A 21,095-nucleotide genomic window follows, 5' to 3' on the forward strand; every position below is an offset into this window, starting at 1 on the left:
AGTGAGACTCCTGGTCAGTTCTGAAGAAAAATCAGACTGGACTTGAAATGTTAACTCTGTTTTCTCTCCACAGATGTTGCCACACCTGCATTTTCTGTGTTGGCTTCAGAGTTTCAGTTATTACTACCATTTGGAGAAGATTAGCTGAATTTTCCCCAGTGGTCTGGCCAGCGTTTATCCCTAAATCATTATTTAAAAGGAACATTTCCTGGTCGTTGTCATACTGATCTGTTGGGAGCTTGCTGTGCATGAATTGGTGCCACACCATTATAAAAATTAAACACATTTCAAAAGTATTTCATTGGTTCTAAAGCCCTTTGGAATGTCTTGAGTGTCAAAGGTGCTATATAATGCAAGTCTTTAATGCTGTCTAATTGGCTCATGTGTCCTGGGTTATGACTTTCATCCACTGAATCTGTTTGATTTTTCTTGCAGGCTCACCTTCAAACTCTGTCACTTGTACTGGAACTGGTCAGGTACAATCCGTGTACCTGCACCCTGCAAGTATGCCCACAAACTGGCATTTCTCTGTGGCCAATCTCTGCACCAGGAGCCAGCTGCCCTTCTCTCCGAACTACTCTTCTACCTATGAAGCTGCCAGGAAATGCCTTTTGAGACCCAGAGAGGAAAGACTTTGGGCATAGTGGCTGGGTGAGGGAGCATTGGAAGTGGGAGTGGCTTTCCAGGGAGACCTTCTCAAAATGGGAGCCCTTATCACAATTGGACAGAGATTTATTTCCCCTGAGACTTTAATTATTACAACTACAGAGGAATTCTCTTATTGAAGCATTTTTTTGGTTTGTTTTTCAATGACATGTCGTTAACATGCAGTGAGCTGCTGAAACGAGCAAAACTACAAATGGCTTGAGCTGATTTGATTTGTACATTTTGTTCAGTGTGTTATTTAATTTGTTTTATTAGTTTGTACCATTCAAAACAAGTGCTGGCAATGACCCATTTCTCCTACACCCTGAGGAAATTTCAGGAAATTTCTTGTGTGGGCTTGTCACTGAATAATGTGGCTTGTATCATTGTGCACTTGTTATTCTGTTTTGAGAGAGGATATGTAATTTGAAGACACAGTAGAGTAGCTTTAATCAAATTCTGGTTGAAAGATGGATCAAAGGAGGTGAAAGTGGAAATAGAAGAATTGATTCCAAACAGTTTACCGTATTCTGAGTAAATGTTCATTGTGATTGCCCAATTCCTCTAATGTCTGCAGTCTCAGAACTGTGAGCCACCACTGTAATCTGATGGGATATCATCTTTGCCCTATGAAACTCTTCTAATGAGGAGCAAACAGCATTCTGTTTAACCACAATAAAAACAGAAAATGCTTATGGCATCCAGCATGTCTGGTAGCACCTACATCTCTCCAGAGACTTAAGTAGACTTAACATTTCAGGACAGCTTTCCTCTTTGCAGATGATTCCTGTTCAGCAGTTTGTTTTTATCTGAATCGTGACCTGCAGGACAAGCATACAGTAGTCCACCCAGCCTGTCTCTCTCAACCCTGATAGTTCGTAGTAAAGACAGTCACCAGTCTGGAAGTCATGGATCTCTCTGGAAGTCATGGATCTCCCTGGAAGGACAACACAAGAAAAACCCAGGTCAATGCACGAAAAGAAAAATTCTACTCTTTCCTCCTTTGAATCCAGTTGAAATTATTGTGACCCTGATTAACACCTACTCCAGTGCAAGTTGACCTCCAGCCCAACTGAAGGAATCCAGTGAGTTAGTATTCACACAATAAAGCAAAGTCTCAATATTCTAATGAAAAGGAGAATCTAAAGGTACCAGTCATTCCTGTTTTAATTTAATGAAGATATTTATTGCAGCCAGATTGATGTGAAAGAGACAGGTTATTTGGGCCAAATAGGTTTTCTGTACTTCTGACATGAACAGTTCCGAAGCTGCTGCACGAGAGCTGCTTATTCAAAAAATCAGCAAAAAATGGCAAAATTTCATTCCCATTTCCTAGAGCTGTTGTTGAGTCTTCAGTGGAGTTTTCTGATTTTTTTTTTTTTTGTAATGATCCCATTACACTTGTACTTACATTTGCTTGAAATAATGTTTGAATTATTTTCTTAGAAAACTATTTATGTCGAATTGTGATATCCCTGAAAGGCAAATCTTGTGTCCTGGGCATCATTGAAGAGGCCAGATTGTATTGCCCATCGAGAAGCTGTTGGTGAGCTGCCTTCTTGAATCTCTGCAGTCCATGTGGTGTAGATACTCCAATGCTGTTAGGTAGGGAGTTCCAAGATTTTAACCTATGGCCAAGATGTGGTGAACACTCCTGTTATGTTGCATATTTGGTCCTGATTCTGATTTTGCTAATGCATCTCGGGTTCTTGAATAATGTGACAGGAACAGGTTCCTCTGTTCCTACTGCTGACTGAAATTTCTAACACCGGTAACTTTGTTTAATCCAGACATGATAAGTGAAGGAAACAGAGTTCTGCAAAAATAAGGGTTTGAATTCCTCAAGAAACACCAGTCAGACATCTGAGTTGCTCAGTTGAACAGTACAGGGCATTTCCAGCTATGTAGGTGCTATGTAGAAATAATTCCTTTTGTCTATTTTACAAACTCTTTACCTTGAAGTATTAACTTTTCAGACAGTGATGGTTGATTTATGAGATGAGTGAAGCTTGAGAGTAGCTCAAATGTATCCCACATCAATGCCATCTTTTGAAAATTCAAGAGTTGGAATACAAGATCCTGACACCAAGTCAGTCCTTTAGTTAGGTCACAGCTGATCAAACTATCAGTCCATTTACCCTTTTTGGTTTCTTTTGTTAATGCCTTTACCCAATCAAATTCTATCAATCTATTTCTGAATTCTTCAATTGGCCAAACTGCTGCTTTTCTGAGGAAGACAGTTCCAGATTTCCATTGCCTTTCGTGTAAAGAAGTGCTGATTGCACCCTTGGACAGTGTACCTCTAATCTAAGTTCATATCCTTTGCACAGGACTCCTCAATCCAGAGAAAGTACTTGCTGTGTATCTGCCCTATCAATTCTCTTAATCAGCCCTGTGATTAAATCACCCCTTAATCTTCTATATTCTGTGGATGATACTCTGTACAGAAGTTGCCTTTCTGAATTCAATAAGAATGAGTTGCTACCAGCTAATTCATACAAACATGAAATGGTATTATGGTATTGGTTATTTGTGACCACTTCATCAGTGAGCAGACAACATTGGAAGACTGAATTATTCCATCAAATTAAGTAAGCATTGCTCTCTGGTTAGCTAAGGAGAAATGCATTCTGTCTTGAATGTATACTTCATTTGAATTTGTTTTGATTGCAGCAAGGTATGCTTGAAGGAATATTTATGTGTTGCATGTTCAAGCCAGGCTGATTTTGGTATCCTGTAGGCTGAAGGCAAAATAAAACTGCTGTAATCTTGAATCCTTTTTGTTACCTCAAGTCTGCAGCACCCATTCTTAGCAGTTGTGACTTTGTTCAGAAACCAGTGATGCTTACTACAAGCTCGTGTGAGTCTGTCCAGTTCTTGTGAGATTCCAATCCTCAATGTCATGGGCCCATTCTCAACTGGGACTGTTGAAAGTTCCATATACTTGAGATAATTGCACATCTCCAGCTTAATATCAATAGGCCAACTGTCAATGTGACACAGTGAACTTGTGAAATGCCGAACTTGCTCTGAAGCCAAGGTTTACTTATGCTTTTTAAGTCTTCTGTCCAACTTGTATCAAGTTTAACCCAGAGTCTGGATTCTGGTTGCAGTACACTGTACATGAATCTGCACTTAACACTGTGCAATCATTGTCTAAATGCAGAGTTTGAGTTATATTAAGATGAGTCCATAGCTGGCAAACGAGCTGGGCTTGTCTAAAACTCATAGATGATTCCACAGCAGTCTTTCCTCACAGCTGCTCTGGACTTACTCTCTTTCACTTGCATCACACTTGCCAGAGGCCAAATAAAACAAAATGTAATTGATGAAATCTTTGGAGCCTCAATTGAGAGAGAGAATGAGATCAGCTGGAACGACCTGTTTATATCGGAACAGTGTGTGGGTAAGGTTCCTGCTCATCACTTGGGACCACCTACCCACTGCAGTGTTGTCCTGTGGAGACCCTTGCAGCTAGTTAAAGGAGGGAGGGTGGTTATCTGATTGACTGTGCTTTCGATTGGCTGGTCTCTGGCACCAAGTTACTCAGTCTGTCACTAGATTAATTCAACTTTTGTCACTGTTGCTAGGCTCTGCTTCACTAACATAATCCTCTGGTTGTTGATTACATAATTGACAACTGATGACCAGCGGACGCTACTTGGCAACACTTCCAATGCATTGAAATTGTGTAGCACAAACCATCTTGGAACGACAGCCTACTTTCAGACCTCAGTCTGATGGCAGGACAGACCATTGTGTTTGATGCCACTGCAGGTTGGAGGTGCTAATCTTCTCAACAAGCTATCCAGAGCAGCCAAGAGATGATAGTTATGTTCCCATATCTTTTAGCAATAGGAAAGGACTTTTGCAAAGGAGTTTGTGCAATTGTCTGGAATCCTGCAGCACAACGGAAAGTCATTTTGACCCATCTTACAGGAATTGTCAAGCTATTCCTCCTCTCTCAATGTTCCTTGGGTCTGTGAATGTTTGATTTTGAAGTGTTTATCTATTTGATTTTGGCAGTTACTATTGGACTTTATATCACCTCTTTAAGCAGCTCGTTCTTGATCACAAGCATGTTTGTTAAAAAAAGATCTTTGCACATTCCCCTTCTGGCTCCTTTTGCCCATTATCTTAACCAGTTCTTGATGTACAAATCCATAGGCATGCTCCCAAAGTAAGCCATCAGCTGCCCATTGGGATGAGTCTCCCTCTGTGGTATGTATCTGCATGTTCAATATGATCTGCTGCCTTCTGACAAAGCAATTGTTCTTGCCTTCTTGTGGCTTGGCCCTGAAGTTTGCGCATAGGCAGTGAAAGTCTGTTTAAAACTGCTATTCCAGATTGTCTGGTATGCCACAGAAGGAGCTACTTTTTAGAATATTTTGTCAAGTCGAAAGAGAGCATCTTTTAATTTCTTGGCACAGTGCAAAAATTGGGGTCCAAATTCAAGATACATTTGCAGACCCAGGTTTCAATCGAGAAATGAAAAAATAAACTGCAATCAGGAGACTGACTGTGAAACTATTGAAGCATAGTCAAAATCACCGGTTCACTGATGTCCTTTACGGAAGGAAATTTGTCATCCTTGTCTGTTCTGGTCTACATGTGACTCCAAACCCACAGCAATGAGTTTTCTCACTTCCGTCTTAAGACATCGAAGAGAGCTGACCAATTCTGACCTTGCTAATGTTATTTGCATTCTTTAAAATAAATGTGAAATAACTGAGAGGAGTTTCACTAGTTGAGCCAAAATGCTATTTCTTGTCTACTACCACCACCCTAGGCTGGCCCATTCCTTGGGAAAATGAGAGCAGTGCTTTAAGTCCCACAGGATTTTGCAAGGGCATCCTCAAAACAATAGGCTTCATAATTGTCTCATTTGTGACCATATGACATGTTGGTGAAGGATGGAGTGGAATAATGACAGTGAGAAACCTGGCCACTTCATATTTTTGAAAGAGAGAACTTTATATTTTGCACAGATCTTGGAGTTAAACCACTTGCACTGGATCATAGATAAAAGACATTTTTTGGCTGTCTCCAGATTCCTGGTAGCTTAGCATAAATTTGTTCCCAGGTTCAAATTAAATCAAGTACTTAAATAGACTGACACCTTTCTGAATTGGCAATTTGAATGTTTGTGTACTGGACTTGGAATTAACATGGGTAGATTGCTCTTCCATAGTATCTTTTTCATGAGCTGTGACTGTGGCAGTGGGTCGAAGGACATTCTGTACATGGTAATACTAAACAACAACCTGTTCAGAGTGTGAAATCTAATCTGGTCTTTTCCAATTATTCTCGTGCATCTGATGAACTTGATACAGTGATAAGTCACAGTGTGGCCATAGGGCTGTGCCATGCACTCACCTGTTTACCTGCCTTCCCAGATATATAATTGTGGTAGAACCTGGTATACAATCCGTGTCCTTGTTTTTCTACCACTTGCTCTGCTCCTTGGATACTGCCTAAAACCACCCCTTCCTCTCCTAAAACTTCATTAGGTAGTTCAGTGCCAAACTTTGTCTGAATAAATGCCGTGAAGTGCTTTGCATATTTAATGATGTGAAGGCTGCGACTTGAATGCAACTTGCTGATCTCTGGCTTGACATTGCAATTAATTTTACCCATATCATAATAAAGTGAGGTTTTTGGGAAAACATTTTTATGTTTGAGTTTCAGATGTTACCAGTATTTGAAAGCTGAGAAATACAGACAGCTTTTGTTTAAGAGAATGACTTCTTGGTCCCCTTGACTCTATTCTCCTGAACCCCCTACCCTCTTGATGTGCATATTTGTTTACATGATCATTGAGTCCCTCCTTTTCATGTGTTCCTCAAAAAGCTCAATGTTTACTCTTCTGTTTTTGGTGTCACTCCCATTTCTAATCATTACTCCCAGCATGGTCTTGGCATACATTGTCAGCTCTGCAGAAGAACATATGAATTGTGAAATGTGCCAGGTCCATTGAAATGGAGTTTTTCCATCCTCACAATCAAATAATGCGATACTAGACTAGTTATTACTGATAGTCTACACTGACACCAGTGTAGACACCAGTGGTAAAGCTTTGGGAATTCTCACTTGTTCTTTCCAAGCATGTCACGGTCAGGGCATCATCTCTCCACACTGCTCCCTCCTGCAAATTCCTGTATACATCTGTCTACTCAGATTCACATGTTCCCAAGACATGCAACATTGTGATTTTTTTGCCATTTATCCCTCTGTGACCTTAATACAGTTTTTAAGCAAGAGTAGTCCATTCAGCTCTTTGAACCTTTTCAATCATTCAGTATGTCTGTGGCTGATCCCCAGATGCACCTTCAACACAATCCTCATTGTGTTTATTCCCTTATTCCCTTAGTATCCAAAGATCTATTGGTCGTTGACTGAGTGTCCACAAGTCTCTGGGCTAGGATTGTCCAAATGCTCACCATCCTGAGAACAATGTTAATTCTCCTCATTTCAACTCTAAATCATCGACCTGTTATTTGACAATTGAGCTCTCATTTTAGTCTCTGCAGCCATGGGAATATGTCACATGAGTGTTTACCCTATTGAGGCATTTCAAAATATTATGTTTCGATTAAATCACCTCTCATTCTTCTAACTTCTCAAACATCATCAGAGTCTACAAAACATCCCATTGTAGGACAGGCTCTGAGTTCCAAATTGTCAGTCTGGTAAAGCTCAGTCCCAAACCATCTAAAACAAGTGTATCCTTCAATAGATAAGGAGACCAAAACTGTGCACACTACTCCAACTGTGACCTCATGTGGAGCTTGACATTTTCGGTTAGAATTCTTCACTCCAGTCTCTTAGTAATCAAGGATGTCAAAATGTTTTCCTCATTGAATCTGAGAAGGTAGAATGAATTGTGGCTCTCAAAAGAGAACTGAAGAGGAAAACTGCAGGGCTACGGGGAAAGAGTTGATACCAGGTGAATTGCTTTTGCTGGGCTGAATGTCATCCTCCTTTGCTGTGATTTGATTACTTGCTATATCTGTTTGTTAACTTGGAGATTTATGTGCAACAGCACTAGGGTCCCACTAAGCACAAACTTTTTCGCGTCTTCAAGCATTGATTAAGTATTATACTTCCTGTTTTTCCACTTAAGTGGGTAACTTCACACATTTCCACATTATATTCATCCACATGCCATTCTTACCTATGTGTTTAATCACTCTTTCTTTACAAATTCCTCATTGTGCAAAGTTAGATGAGAATTTAAGCTATTAACAAACTCTGACATTTGGCTTCTTCTTCGCCATTATGGATTTGGATTGGAAATAGCTGAGGCTCAAGTCATTGTATCACAAATGACAACCTGTCAATCTGATAATGACCACTTCATGTCTATTAGTCAGGCCTCAATCAGTGTTAAACAATTGCCTTCAATTCCAGAATCCTTATTTGGCATTTCTATTTCATGTGGCACATCATGAAATGATTTTCAAAATGCAAATATATTCATTGCCACTTGCCTACACTACTGGTTACTGCATCAAATTGCACGAGTTCTTAAAACACCACTTTTCTTTCATAATTCTGTATTGAATACCAGGATATAGTTTTCTGATTGCCGAGATGCCACGATGCTTATAATAGATTGGAGCATTTTGCCGATTACTGCTGCCACATTTATTGGCCCATTGTACCCTGTTTTTTCACTCTTGTTTCTTGAATAGCCACATTCCATTTATTCTGCTGCCCATGTCCGAACTTACACCAGGTCTTTTGAAGCAGCCCCCAGACTTGGTGACCAACATAGTCTCTGTCAAGTAGCATCTCAATTTTAAACTTCTCATCATTGTTCTTACAGACCTTCGTGAGATAATCTTTGGCATCTCCTCTAGCGTGACAACCCTTCAAGGTGCCTGTGGCGCTCGAAATCTGGAGCATCCCAAATGTTCATCCCTCCACTGTGGCTGTGCCTTCCTATCTCTGTCTTCTATTTCCCTTTTCTTTTTAAGACCCTCATTAAAGCATTCTTCAGTAATCTGCCCTGTTATCATCTTGTGTTGTTCAGTGTCGAACCCTCTTTTCTAATGTCCCTTTGAAATGGTTTGGGACTTTTCGTGACATTAAAGAGTCTATATATATACAATATGTTCTTGGTGCTTTTTGCTTCCTTCCAATCAGGAGATTGTTCTCGAATCTACACCATTTTAGAAGATCGCATCCAATGCAACCAGTCTCTAAAGACTTCTCTTACAACTTGAGGACATTGCCCATCAGGTCCCAGGGATATGACAGCTATTCATCTTATTAATTTTTCTAGTACCATTATTTTAATAATGTCAATTTCTCAATCTTGATAAACTATTAGTTTCCCACCAATTTCCAAACTGTTTTTCCTCTCTTTGTTTTATTGTTGTGCTGCAAGTACCTATGTTTGATTCACTCATGCCCTCTCAACATTGTAAATAGCCCCAGTAATCCTCTAAAGGTGTAATCCCCACTATCTGTTGTAGTTCACTGAGCACAGCCATAAATCTGAGGTCTGGTTTCTCTCATGTGCTGATAGCCAGCATCATCTCTCTCCATCCTTTTGCTGAGAGTTGCTGGTCTAATGTCTTAAATAAGCTTGCACTTTTTCTAGGTAAACATTGAAGAACATACAGTTTGACTTGTCCATGCTAGTCCATCTGTTCGAAAAACTACTATCCAGTCTTCTTTCCTTTGAGGTTTATGTATGCACCTTAATTATTTCAACAGACAAAGGCTGTTCATCCTGCTGGCCCTTGGAAAGAGTTAGTGATTAGATTTGATCTTTCACAAATGATTCCTTCAGAAATATTTACGGCCTCATTTTTTTTTAAGTCATTATTTAATCTGCTTTGACACTGACCATGCTCCCTTATCTTCACCAACTTTTATTACTTGTTATTTACAGTCAGATAACATAACTATTGAGCCACACCTTAACATTGCAACAGCCTCATCCATCTGTGTAAATAAGTGACAGATTTTACTGGGTCGCTGGTTGAAAGAGGACAGGTTGTCTCTTATCTTGGTTTGTCAACCAAGTGCAAACTCTTTGTGAAAGAAGAAAACAATATGAGCTCTACTTCATCCTCCATTTTAAGTCAGACAAGAAGCTGTAAAGTAGGAACTCTTGGTCCTGCACCCTGACTACTTTGTAAGCTCTCCTACAGACCATTCATAGCCACTGTCTGTTGGATTTCTCAACTGAGTGTGTGCGAGGGTGCGACCATTTTGGCATCGCTTTGCTTTGAAAGTTTGTAACATTATGCATGGCTTTGTGAGACAAACTAGGGGTAAGTTTCTCCCCACCCCCACCGGCAGGAGTTTGGATATCTGAGGGGACAGATTTAAAATCAGTTTTAAAAAGAGATAGGAGGAAATGAGACTTTCTTTTTGCTGCTGTGATTTGTGATGACCTCAATGAGGGCAGTTGAAGCAAATTAAAGAGTAATTTGTCAAAGGACATTGAAACTGAACAATGCTTGACTCTGGGCTACGAAGTGGGGGAGCAGGATTAATGAAAAAGTTGTTTCAGTAGTGCCAAAGATTTAATTCATAAGTTGTCACTGTGATGGTTCAGCTTCACCTTCGTCCAGTGAAGAAATTCCAGTGTATTTGGGATTCAGTGACCTGTCGCCACTCCCGCAATACCCAGCAGCAGCCTTGTTGCCCCAAAGCTATAGCGATTCCTTGCACTGCAGTGTCTGGACTTCAAAGTCTTAATGTTTTGAGTCCAGTCTTTCTCATGGTCTTGTTGTCTCCAGTTTGATCTGACTCAGCTGCACGTGACATTTACCAGTTCCCTCATTGCCACCAAATCTGACTCTCATTTGGTGTCCAGTTTTCTGTGGCCCTGGCCTCTTGGTTATTTTGTGAGGAGTGTTGTAGAAATTTGTTTGTAGTATTGGGTTCTTAAGTTACCCATTATGTTTTCTGTGTTTTTGAAATTAAACAAGATTTTGAACATCAGATGTTAGTTGTGAGCTTTTTTAATCCTTTTCAAATTTGTCATTTTGGCCTCCGCATACATAATAACTGCCACTGCATTTGACCTTTAAGCTTCTGATTTCATGCTTCCTGAGAACTGGTCAACACTTGGATTCTTTCAAAAGTTTTAATTTCAGCTCTGTCGTGTTTTGACAGATTAAGGAATACCAATTATAGGGGTCCTGACTCAAACACATCTCTTTGATGCTCTAAAGGAACTGAATCTATTTAATTTGAAGAACCAGGTTGTATTTACAGTACATTTGGAGTGCTGAAGGGAGCCATCAACACATTGTGCCTGAACCAGTTCTCTGACACAGCTACCCACTGTGCCCTCTTTTAAAATGTTCTGATTCAAGTACTTCACTATACCCCCTTCCAAATGTAGTTAGGAATCCTGTCTCCACCTTTCACGGTTTTTGGGCTGATTTTACTTAACTGAATGACTCAGTGCAATAGAAGTTCCTTCTCCCTTTGTAATTGCACCTAGTGATGTCTGATTTAAAAATCTGTTTTCCCTTGAAAAGCACCTGCTCAGAGAGGCACGCGTCTCTAACATTATTTAATTCTATTTACATCTGCCACCTAGTTAGATGGAGCCAGTCTTGAAATCAGAAGGTGCAAACCAGCGAGTCTCATTGGGATGGGAAATGATGTGCAGACAGCTCACAAAGAACGGCCAAACATAAAACTCACTGGAATCTGCGTTTGTTAGTTTGCTTGAGATGCTGTGGAATAACTTGACAATTGGCGTTGTGTCCTTAAGGAATTAACTTCTGGTAGCGACCACTGCATTTATTGGTGATGATGAGTCATGCTGAAAACTTTGTAAGTGGGTAAGTCAAAAGTTAGCTAAGACAATTTAGCAGTTGTTTGAGTGTTTCTGATATTTCATTCCAGGAAAGTTTTATGAAAACAAATTATGTTATGAGTGATTGTGAGTGATATCTGCTATTATACAATCACTGAAGCATTCACAATCACTTTGTCCACAATGCTTGGAATGTGTCTTGAATGGAAGATGCCTGTCCCAGAATTTCAGTCAAAAACCATCAAGCTCTCTCCCCCCTTGCCATTGTCAGATGTGGCACCTCTGAATCAGAAGATTGTAGATTCAAGTTGTTTGAGACAAAACTCAAGGCTCCCACTGAGGCAATGCTACAGTGTTGGAGCTGCCAACCTATAGATGAAAGATGTTAAACTGAGGCCCTAGCCTGCCCCTTCCAGTACTAATTTGAGAGAGAGCAGGAATTCTCCATGATGTCCTGGTCAATGTTTGTCCTCCAACAAACAGCAGATGACACATTATCTGATTATGAACTGGGTATAGGACCTTGCTGTGTGCCAACTGGCTGCATACAGCCTACAGGACATTAACAATTGCATTTTAGAAAGCACTTCAGTGGTTTTAGAAGGCTTGGCAATTTTGAGTAATAATGCAAGGTACTATCCAAATGCAGGTCTTTAGGCAGAGTGATGCTAAATGAACAGGTACTTAACTGTGGATTCTCCTACCCTCTTGTATCAATCGAGATTGATCCATTTGTTCTGAGTGTGTGCAAACAGCGAGCTTTTTTCAATACAGTAGTCTGGTTCCTGTAAAGAGTCAGCCTAGAAGAAATTACTTCTGTTCCATTTGTAGAAGCAGAAATGTGCTTAAAATCAAGATTTCCAATATGGAAGTAGTATTCACAAAGCAATGGTGAACAGAACATGAACAGTTTACATAGCTCCTAAATTGGTTTTATACAGAGAAGTATAGCATATCAAAGCAGTGAAGTTATAAACAGTTGTATAAGTTGCTGGTAAGGGTGTCAAAGTTCTTGGAGAAGGTGCATCGAAAATTACTGGAATGATATCAGAGATGAGACACTCCAGAATATATGATAGTGGAAAGTTTGGATTTCTTGTCTTTCAAGCATTGAAGATTCTGAAACTATGCCCTTTGGTTCTAGACTCTCCCATGTGTGGCAACATGCTGTCAGCATTTACCCTGTCAAATCCTTTAAGAATCCCCTGTTTCAATGAGATCATCTCATTTTTCTGAACTCCAGTGATTAGAATCCATACCTGTTTAATTTTGGTTTGTAAGATAATTCCTCCATACCAGGGATCATCCAAGTGAACCTTCTGTCAAATGTCTCCAATGCAATCATATTGTAAATAAGGGGACCAATACTGGTCTCAGTACTCTAGATGTGGTCTCACCAGCACCCTCTACTTTCAACCTCATTTAAATACTTCCAGAGATGGAGTCTCCATAACTCTTTTAGGCAAAGATTTCCAGATGTGCTCAGTTTTAAATAATCCCCACCCTCCCACTTCTGTCACCATGTGCCCCAGTTTGACATTCCCCCATGAATGGAAGCATCTTTAAACCCTAATAACTAAAGGCTGAACCTATTGAGCTTTCTTTTTTTAAAAAAAATGAATCAGTCCTTTTTAAACAGCCTCTAATGCCAGTACATCCTTTTCGAAATATGGTTGCTAAAATTGTACACGGTATTCTAGGGGTAGCCTCACCAACCTCCTGTATAGTTGTATCAGCAGTTCCCTGTTTTTTAAACTCCAACCCCTGAGCAATGGCGGGCCAGTTTGCTCCATCTGCCTGCTAACACTTTTGTGTTTCATTGCAGAAGAACACCCACGTGCCTCTGTCTCAACACTGATACTACCAGACCTGCTGAGATTTTCCAGCAATTTCTTTTTGTTCCCTCTGTGTGCTTTTCTGGATTCTGAACGCCGTTTGAATAATAGCCTTCCTTTAGCTTACGATAAGAGTCGGGGACATTGAAGTTCCAATTATGGCTAGGGATGGGTGTCTGGAGGTGTGGGGTTTGTGTGAGCTTCCCGGGGTGCGGACCCTTTAACGGGGCGGGTCCCTGGGGCAGGCCTGTCATTCGTCTATTATGCGCGACGTTGCCTGAAAGTGACACATTGTCGGCGGGAGAGCGGAATCCTGGAGCACAGAGGTAACCCGTCCCGGAGAAGGATCGCAGTAAGGTCAGACCTTCTCTGTGGACAGAGTTAGACACCCTCTCTTAAAACCCCCTGCCATCAGATCCGAGCCTGAGATGTCAGAAATAGAGAAACGCCGCTGTCCTTAGTAAGGCCTCCATGTGGAGCGCTATTTGCGCCGGCTCCGGGCGAGCAGAGACACGCGTCAGTAAAAGAGAGTGGGATCAGAGAGAGAAGGATTCTCAGAGACCGGGATCAGAGAGAGACGGGGATTGGAAAGAGAGGGATCACGTAGACTCGGATCGGGCACAGAGGGGAATCGGGAGAAAATGGGATCGGAGGGAGTAAGTGAGATATCGGTACCGAGAGAGAGAGAGACCAATGAGGGACTCGGTTCAGGGGGAAAGGGGGAGGATAAGAGCGTGGGAGACTGGAATCAGGCGTGTTGAAGTGATTGACAGAGATGGAAGGTCACAGACCGGAAGAGGACGCAGACACAGTGTAGAGAGAGCTTTACTCTGTATCTAACCCTGTGCTGTACCTGTCATAGAGTTATAAAACAAGAAAAGGGACCCTTCAGTCCAGTTCATCCGTGCTGACCAGATATCAAACTGATCTAGTCCCAACTGCCAGCATTTGACCCATATTCCTCTAAACTCTTTCTATTCATACCCATTAGATGCCTTTTAAATGTTGTTGTCCTGGGAGTGTTTGATGGGAACAGTGAAAAGAGACCTTTACTCCGTACCTAATCTCACGTTGTTGATGTGGCTGTGTCGAGGGAGCTTTACTCTCAATCTAAGTTGCACTGTTGACTGCCCAGCATGTTGCTGAATTTGGATTTTGTTTTCATTCCAGCCCTGGCCGATGTATGATACGGTTTATGATTTCTTGAAAGTTACTAAAGGTTATTGTTTGCAGTCATTCTTTTGCCTGTACTAATCTCATGGCTCGCTCCTAGCTTTGTAGTTTCTGACAACACCTCTCTGTGAAGCTGGCTGCTGGCTCTCTTCAGTGTCGTGTGATTGTAGTAGATGCATGGGCTGTCTTTGCCCAACTCCAATTGTAACTGACATGCTAAGTCCAAAAGTTGAGGATTCAATAGCCTCTTCAGAATCCTGAACACAAATTCAAGACAGATCTGCCCAGTGTGCTGTTGACAGAGTTTTTATTTAGCCTTTTATAGGTTGTGGACGTCAGCGATGAGGGCAATTTGTTGCCCATTTGGCATTGTCCTTGAACAGAATGGCTTGCTAGACCACTTCAGAAGGCAGTTAAAAATTAACTGCATCGCTGTTGTTCTGGAGTCATATAGGCCCAACTGGGTAAGAGTGGAAGATTTCCTGAAAAGAAGGAAATGAATTAGATTGGTTTTAACAATACTTGTTATCTTCGTGCTCACCATGATTCAGATTGCTTTCAGTTTCTAATTGACAAATGGATTTAAATCCCACCAGCTACCACATTGCAATTTGAGCTCATGTCCCCAAGCATTAAATGAGAAAAAGATAAGCAAAGACCAATGTCAACCCGTGAAAAGCAGAAATGTGAGAAAGTATAATTGGAAATAGAGAAGCTAAACAGTCTGTCTTCAAAGAGGATAACACAAGCAGTCTTTCTGAAATAATGAAGATCCAAGAGTCTAGTGAGAGTGTGGAGCTGAAAGAAATTAGGATCAGTGTAAAAGTGGAATTGGAGAAATAAATGGGTCTGAAAGTGGATAAATCCCTGGGATCTGATACCCTTCACTCTCTAGTGCTGAAATATTCGGCTATAGAGATGGTAGATACAAAGGTGACCATCTTTCAAAATTCATTTATTTGATGGTGCCTGAGATTGGAAGGTTTCTGAAGAAAGGAGAGAGAGACAGAGAAAACAGGGAATTACTGTGCTGTTAGCCTGCTGTCAGTCTTTGGGAAAATTGATTATAAACTGTGGTTACTGGACAGTAAAAAAATCATTGCCTGATTGGACAGGGTCAACATGGATTTATGAAAGGGAAACATTATTTGACAAACTGGATGGAGAGGGTTTTTTGAGGATGTTCTGAGTAGAGTCACTCAGGGCGAACTAGTGGGTGTTATTCTGTACTGAGATTTCCAGAAATCTGCTGACCAAGTGCCTCACAGGAGGCTAGAAAACAGAATTAAATTGTGTGGGATTGGAGGAAATATACTACCATGCACTGCAGATCACAGACAGTAGGATTAAATAGGTCATTCTCAGGTTGGTAGGTTGTTACTAGTCAGCTACTGCAAGGATCAAGGACTGGATCCCAGTTTCTTCCCATTTGTATCAAAGTTTTATATGTCAAGGACTGTATAACAGTGGAGTACAATACTGGTGGGGGACAGGTCTGTCACTGTGTAACATGGGTACAGTACAAGTGGGGACAGAGCTGTTGCTGTGCAACACTGAGATATGTAGTGATTGGAATGAGGTCAGTGAGGTGGATCTCATAGAATCTGAGTTCCCTGATTGGGGCTGTTAATCTGATTCAATCAGGGAGTCCTGGCTGACAGATATGAACAGGAGTTTCAGGGTTTGACTCACTGGAGGAGCCGGCTCTGAACTAGCTGTGTCAGTGTCTTGTACTATGCACGTTTAAATAAAGGGTGACTTGGTGACAGGATACTGGCCTTCATGGAATTATTTCAGGGTTTAGTACTGGTGGGGGACATGTCCGTCAGTGTAGAAAACTTGGGGGGTGCAATACTGGTGGGGACAGGTCTGTCACTGCATTACACTGGGGTACAGTACTGGTGGAGATAGGTCTGACACTGTATAACAGTGGTACATAGTACTGGTGGAAACAGGTCTTTGTCATGTATAACATTGGGGCGCAGTACTGGTGGGGTCAGGTCTGTCGCTGCACTATACTGAGACACAGTACTGGTGGAGACAGGTCTGTCTCTGTATAACTCTGGGCTGCAGTGCTGGTGGGGACAGATCTGCCACTGTATGACACTGGGGTATGGTGCTGGTGGAGCCAGGTCTGTCGTTGTATAACAGTGGGGTCCAATACTGCTGGGGACAAGTCTGCATATGTCAAGTTCAGAATTGAGATAGATGTGCTTCAGTGAAATGTTTATATGTAATAACATTCTTATCTTTTTCAGAGGATATAAATGAGCAAATGGAGAAACCACTGCTCAGAGATCTATATTTTGCTGTCTAGATTGAGGAGAGGTTGTGAAATTGAGTTAGTCACATCCAGCGTTTTCAAACCAGTTTCCTAAAGACAGGGCCACTGTTTGTGACTGATTGCTGGTGCTGAAATTTGAATTCTAAAAGGTCTGTGAAACCAGTGTTAGTTGTTGTAAAAACACATTTGCTTCATAAATGCCCTTCAGGGGAAAGAAATTTGCCATTTGTGCCTGACTCCATACCAATAGCAATGTGGATGACTCTTAACTGCCCTCTGAAATTACTGAGCAAGCCATTCAGTTCAAGATGTATAGAGTTGGGCAAAAATTGCTAGCCTAGCCAGTGACACTCACGTCCAGTAAGATATGGCAGTTGGAACGGAGGCCATTATAACAGACAGGCTGGGAAGTTGTTGCGACAGGAAGGTGCAGAGGGATTTGAATATGAGGATGAAATTTTGAAGTGAAAGTGGTTGCTGAAGCAGGTTCCAGTGTTGCCCAGTGAACAGGACTTGCCGTGAATGAGGGTAGAGTGGAGTTTCAGGTGAATTCAAGTTCATACAGATAGGAGGAACACAGCAGTACTCTTGTCTTAAGGTCACAACTTATGGCTAGTTGGCAATAGCAGCCAACTGTGGTTCAGAGTTAGGTGACAGGAATGGTGGAAAACTGTGCTCAGAAACTTATCTGGGTTTCCTTTTGGGCACTGATTTTGTCAACTGTCTTGTTTTTCCTGAGACTGTTGCCACAATGAGGGATGGACTTGGCTGCAAGTGAACAGAGTGTGTGGCAGTGGTTAATGGCGATGGAATCATAGAATCCCGACAGTGTGGAAACAGGCCCTTCGGTCCAACAAACCCACACTGACCCTCACAGAATCCCACCCACACCCATCCCCTAATCTACACATCCCTGGACACTACAGGCAATTTAGCATGGCCAATCCACCTAACCTGCCCATCTTTGGACTGTGGGAGGAAACCGGAGCACCTGGAGGAAACCCACACAGACGCGGGGAGAATGTGCAAACTCCCACACAGACAGTCGCCCGAGGGTGGAATCGAACCCGGGTCCCTGGTGCTGTGAGGCAGCAGTGTTAACCACTGAGCCACCGTCCCGCCCCCTTCCCCCCCTTCCCCCGATAGCTTCGGTTTTCCCACATTTAACCAGGAAGAGCTTCTGACCTTGACGAAGACTCTGTTCACTCGGAGACAGGAGGGGTGTCGACAGAATATGATAAACGACTGGGTGAAAAATCTGTGTAGAATCGGTCATACTTTCAATAAGGGGCACCATATCACTGTAAATAAGCCTTAGGTTGAACACAAACTTCAGCTTTCATTCGCCACCTCAACACTGTTTCTGTTCTGGATTGTTTGTCATTGATACTTTGCTGCTTGCCTTCCAACTTCAAGCAACTTCCAACTTTGCCTTGTTTCAGTTTAAACGTTAAAATGCTGAATTCCAATTAACTTACCACCCTGCACGTGCAAATTTGAATTGTTTTCCACTCCTTTGCTCCTACATTATTCTCCACAGCCCTGTCACAATTGTGAGAGGGAGTTTCTATTAAACCCCGTGCTGTACTTGTCCTGGGAGTGTTTGATGGGGACAGTGTTGAGGAAGCTTTACTTTCAGTTCAAAAGAGTACAGGCAGCTTTGTTTTGTATCTAACTCTGTGCTGTCCCTGTCTTGGGAGAGTTTGATGTAATTTGTAGGTGAATGTGAAGTGAAGAGTTCTGTTTACACACTGACAGTCTTCACCTGAATGAACAAAGTGCTGAGAAAGCATTGGCCATCGCTGTTGAATGCAGTTCATTCGATACAATGTAGGTGGGGAAGGGCAAACTAAGAATTAAATTCTTTTTAGAGAAGACTTTGCTGCTCCAGATAGTTTCCAAACCGCTGCTGAGATGTTTAATTCAAGTGTGAAGCTGGTGGATTGTACGTCTTGTTGTTTCTCGAGCCCTGAGGGAATGTTGTTATGGTAACACTTCAGGAAATATGAACTGGACGTTTGTCATGACCATCAATTCCGGATCAAGCTGTAATCCTAGGCACCATGCTGGTTGACTACCAAAATTGGAGGTGTAGTGGACAGCGAAGAAGGTACCTCAGAATACAATGGGATCTTGATCAGATGGACCAATAGGCCAAGGAGTGGCAGATGGAGTTTAATTTAGATAAATGTGAGGTGCTGCTTTTTGGAAAGGCAAACCAGGGCAGGACTTATACACGTAATGGTAAGGTTCTGGGGAGGTTGGTAAGGTTCCTTGAAAGTGGAGTCACATGTAGACAGGATTATGAAGAAGGCATTTGATATGCTTGCCTTGGTCAGTGCATTGAGTATAGGAGTTGGGAGGTTATGTTGCAGCTATACAGGACATTTGTTAGGCCACTTTTGGAATACTGTGTGCAGTTCTGGTCACCCTGCTATAGGAAGGATGTTGTGAAACTTGAGATAGTTCAAAAAAGATTTACAAGGATGTTGCCAGGATCGGAGGGTTTGAGCCATAGGGAGAGGCTGAATAGGCTGGCGCTATTTTCCCTGGAGCATCAGAGGCTGAGGGTTGACCTTATAGAGGTTTATAAAATCACAATGGGCATGGACAGGGTGAATAGACAATGTCCAAAACTAGAGGGGCATAGGTTTAAGGTGAGAGAGGTAAGATTTAAAAGCGATCTAAGGGGCAACTTTTTCACATGGGGTGGTGTGTGTATGGAATGACCTGCCACAGGAAGAGGTGGAGGCTGGTACAATTACAACATTTAAAAGGCATTTGGATGGATATATGAATATGAAGGGTTCAGAGGGATATGGACCAATTGCTGACAAATGGGACTAGATTTACTTGGGATATCTGGTCGGCATGGACAAGTTGGACCAAAGGGTCTGTTTCCATACTGCACAGCTCTATGGCTCTTACTCTGTAACTGAACTGGAGTATTTGGTGGCGTCTGGAGAGGTCACTGACTGTCTCAGGACCTCCCAAAATACTTTATACCCAGTGCAGTAGGTTTGAAATGTTGTTGCTGTTGTAGCTGGCAATGAGCACTTAGCGAGCTCTCACAAATGTGATAATAACCAGAGAAGCTGTTTTGGTGATGTTATTTAAAGGCTCACTGTTGACAGGAGAAGCTGGAACAATGGCCATGGATTCATTTACTGAGAAAGCACTTGGATCAGCCATGATTATAAGGGTGAACCGGGCTCAAAGGGCATGTTCCTGATTTCCGTGTTTGTGCGTCCTCAGTTGAATAGCTCATCTGAAATATGGGACTTTGACTCACACTGTCTCACACTGGTAGACTCAGTCTTGACAATGAGACAAAGCTCCTGGCGAGTCTATAATTATCTCATAACCTACATAGCTGTAATCAGGTCTACTTTTCCACATTGCCGTGTATGAGAGAGATCTGGCTGAGTGCCATTTGACCCTGCCCACATTTGGAAAACCACCGTCAGTCGAGTATAGTAATGACTTGTCAGCCATACAGTACTTTGCAATATGTTGGAGAGCCGAATGAGACTGATGGAACAAAGTTCTCTCTGTCTTGTAACTCTGGTGGTTTTACCATCACACCTCATCATGCTCAGTAATGACCAGGCAAGGGAAAGTATTTGTCAGAGCCTCGACAGTCCCAGCTTCCCAGCATCAGCTGATAAATAGCACAACATCCCAATGTAAACAGGCTGTTACCAGACCAGTCCCATACCCTGTTCCTACCAGTTTTATACCCCAGGATTACACAAGATAGTCATATCCACACTAGTAACCCAGGGTTATACTGTGACAGACCTGTTTCTACCAGTACTATACCTTAATGTTATACAGTGACAGAACAACCCTCACATAATGCTTTCCGTCAGTATTATACAGTGACAGATCTGCTCCCACCAGTACTCTCCCCCCAGTGTTGCACAGTGACAGACCTGTCCCCACCAGCACTGTACCCCAGTGTTATATTGTGACAACTCTGTCCCCACCGGTGCTGTACCCCAATGTTATACAGAGACAGACCTGACCCCACCAGTACTGTACCCCAGTGTTATACGGTGACAGCTCTGTCCCCACTAGTACTGTACCCCAGTGTTATACAGAGACAGACCTGTCCCCACCGGTACTGTACCCCAGTGTTATACAGAGACAGACCTGTCCCCACCGGTACTGTACCCCAGTGTTACACAGTGACAGACCTGTCCCCACCGGTACTGTACCCCAGTGTTATATGGTGAAAGCTCTGTCCCCACTAGTACTGCACCCCAGTGTTACACAGTGACAGCTCAGTCCCCACCAGTGCTGTACCCCAGTGTTATACAGTGACAGCTCTGTCGTCACCAGTGCTGTACCCCAGTGTTACACA

At 42.2% G+C, this 21,095-nt stretch overlaps 2 protein-coding genes across 5 annotated transcripts in view; both read left to right on the forward strand.

Moving 5' to 3' along the window:
- The window catches only part of piwil2 (piwi-like RNA-mediated gene silencing 2), a 56,402-nt gene extending 45,864 nt beyond the window's left edge, over nt 1-10,538 (forward strand). The window contains exon 21 of the mRNA XM_048618523.1: nt 436-10,538. Within this exon, the coding sequence (XP_048474480.1) occupies nt 436-592 (157 nt within the window). The 3' untranslated portion in view covers nt 593-10,538. The remainder of the gene's footprint in view (nt 1-435) is intronic.
- Nucleotides 10,539-11,393: 855 nt separating this feature from the next.
- The window catches only part of slc39a14 (solute carrier family 39 member 14), a 30,132-nt gene continuing 20,430 nt past the window's right edge, over nt 11,394-21,095 (forward strand). Inside the window, exon 1 of one of the 4 annotated variants that reach the window (XM_048618572.1) lies at nt 11,394-11,462. The gene's annotated coding sequence lies outside the window, so the exon portion shown is untranslated. Of the gene's footprint in view, nt 11,463-13,454; nt 13,630-13,672; nt 13,733-21,095 lie in introns of those variants that run through there. The other 3 variants (XM_048618570.1, XM_020511823.2, XM_048618573.1) reach the window with 3 other exon arrangements.

Source organism: Rhincodon typus, chromosome 40, assembly GCF_021869965.1.
Source record: "Rhincodon typus isolate 14 chromosome 40, sRhiTyp1.1, whole genome shotgun sequence".
NCBI classification, from domain to species: domain Eukaryota; kingdom Metazoa; phylum Chordata; class Chondrichthyes; order Orectolobiformes; family Rhincodontidae; genus Rhincodon; species Rhincodon typus.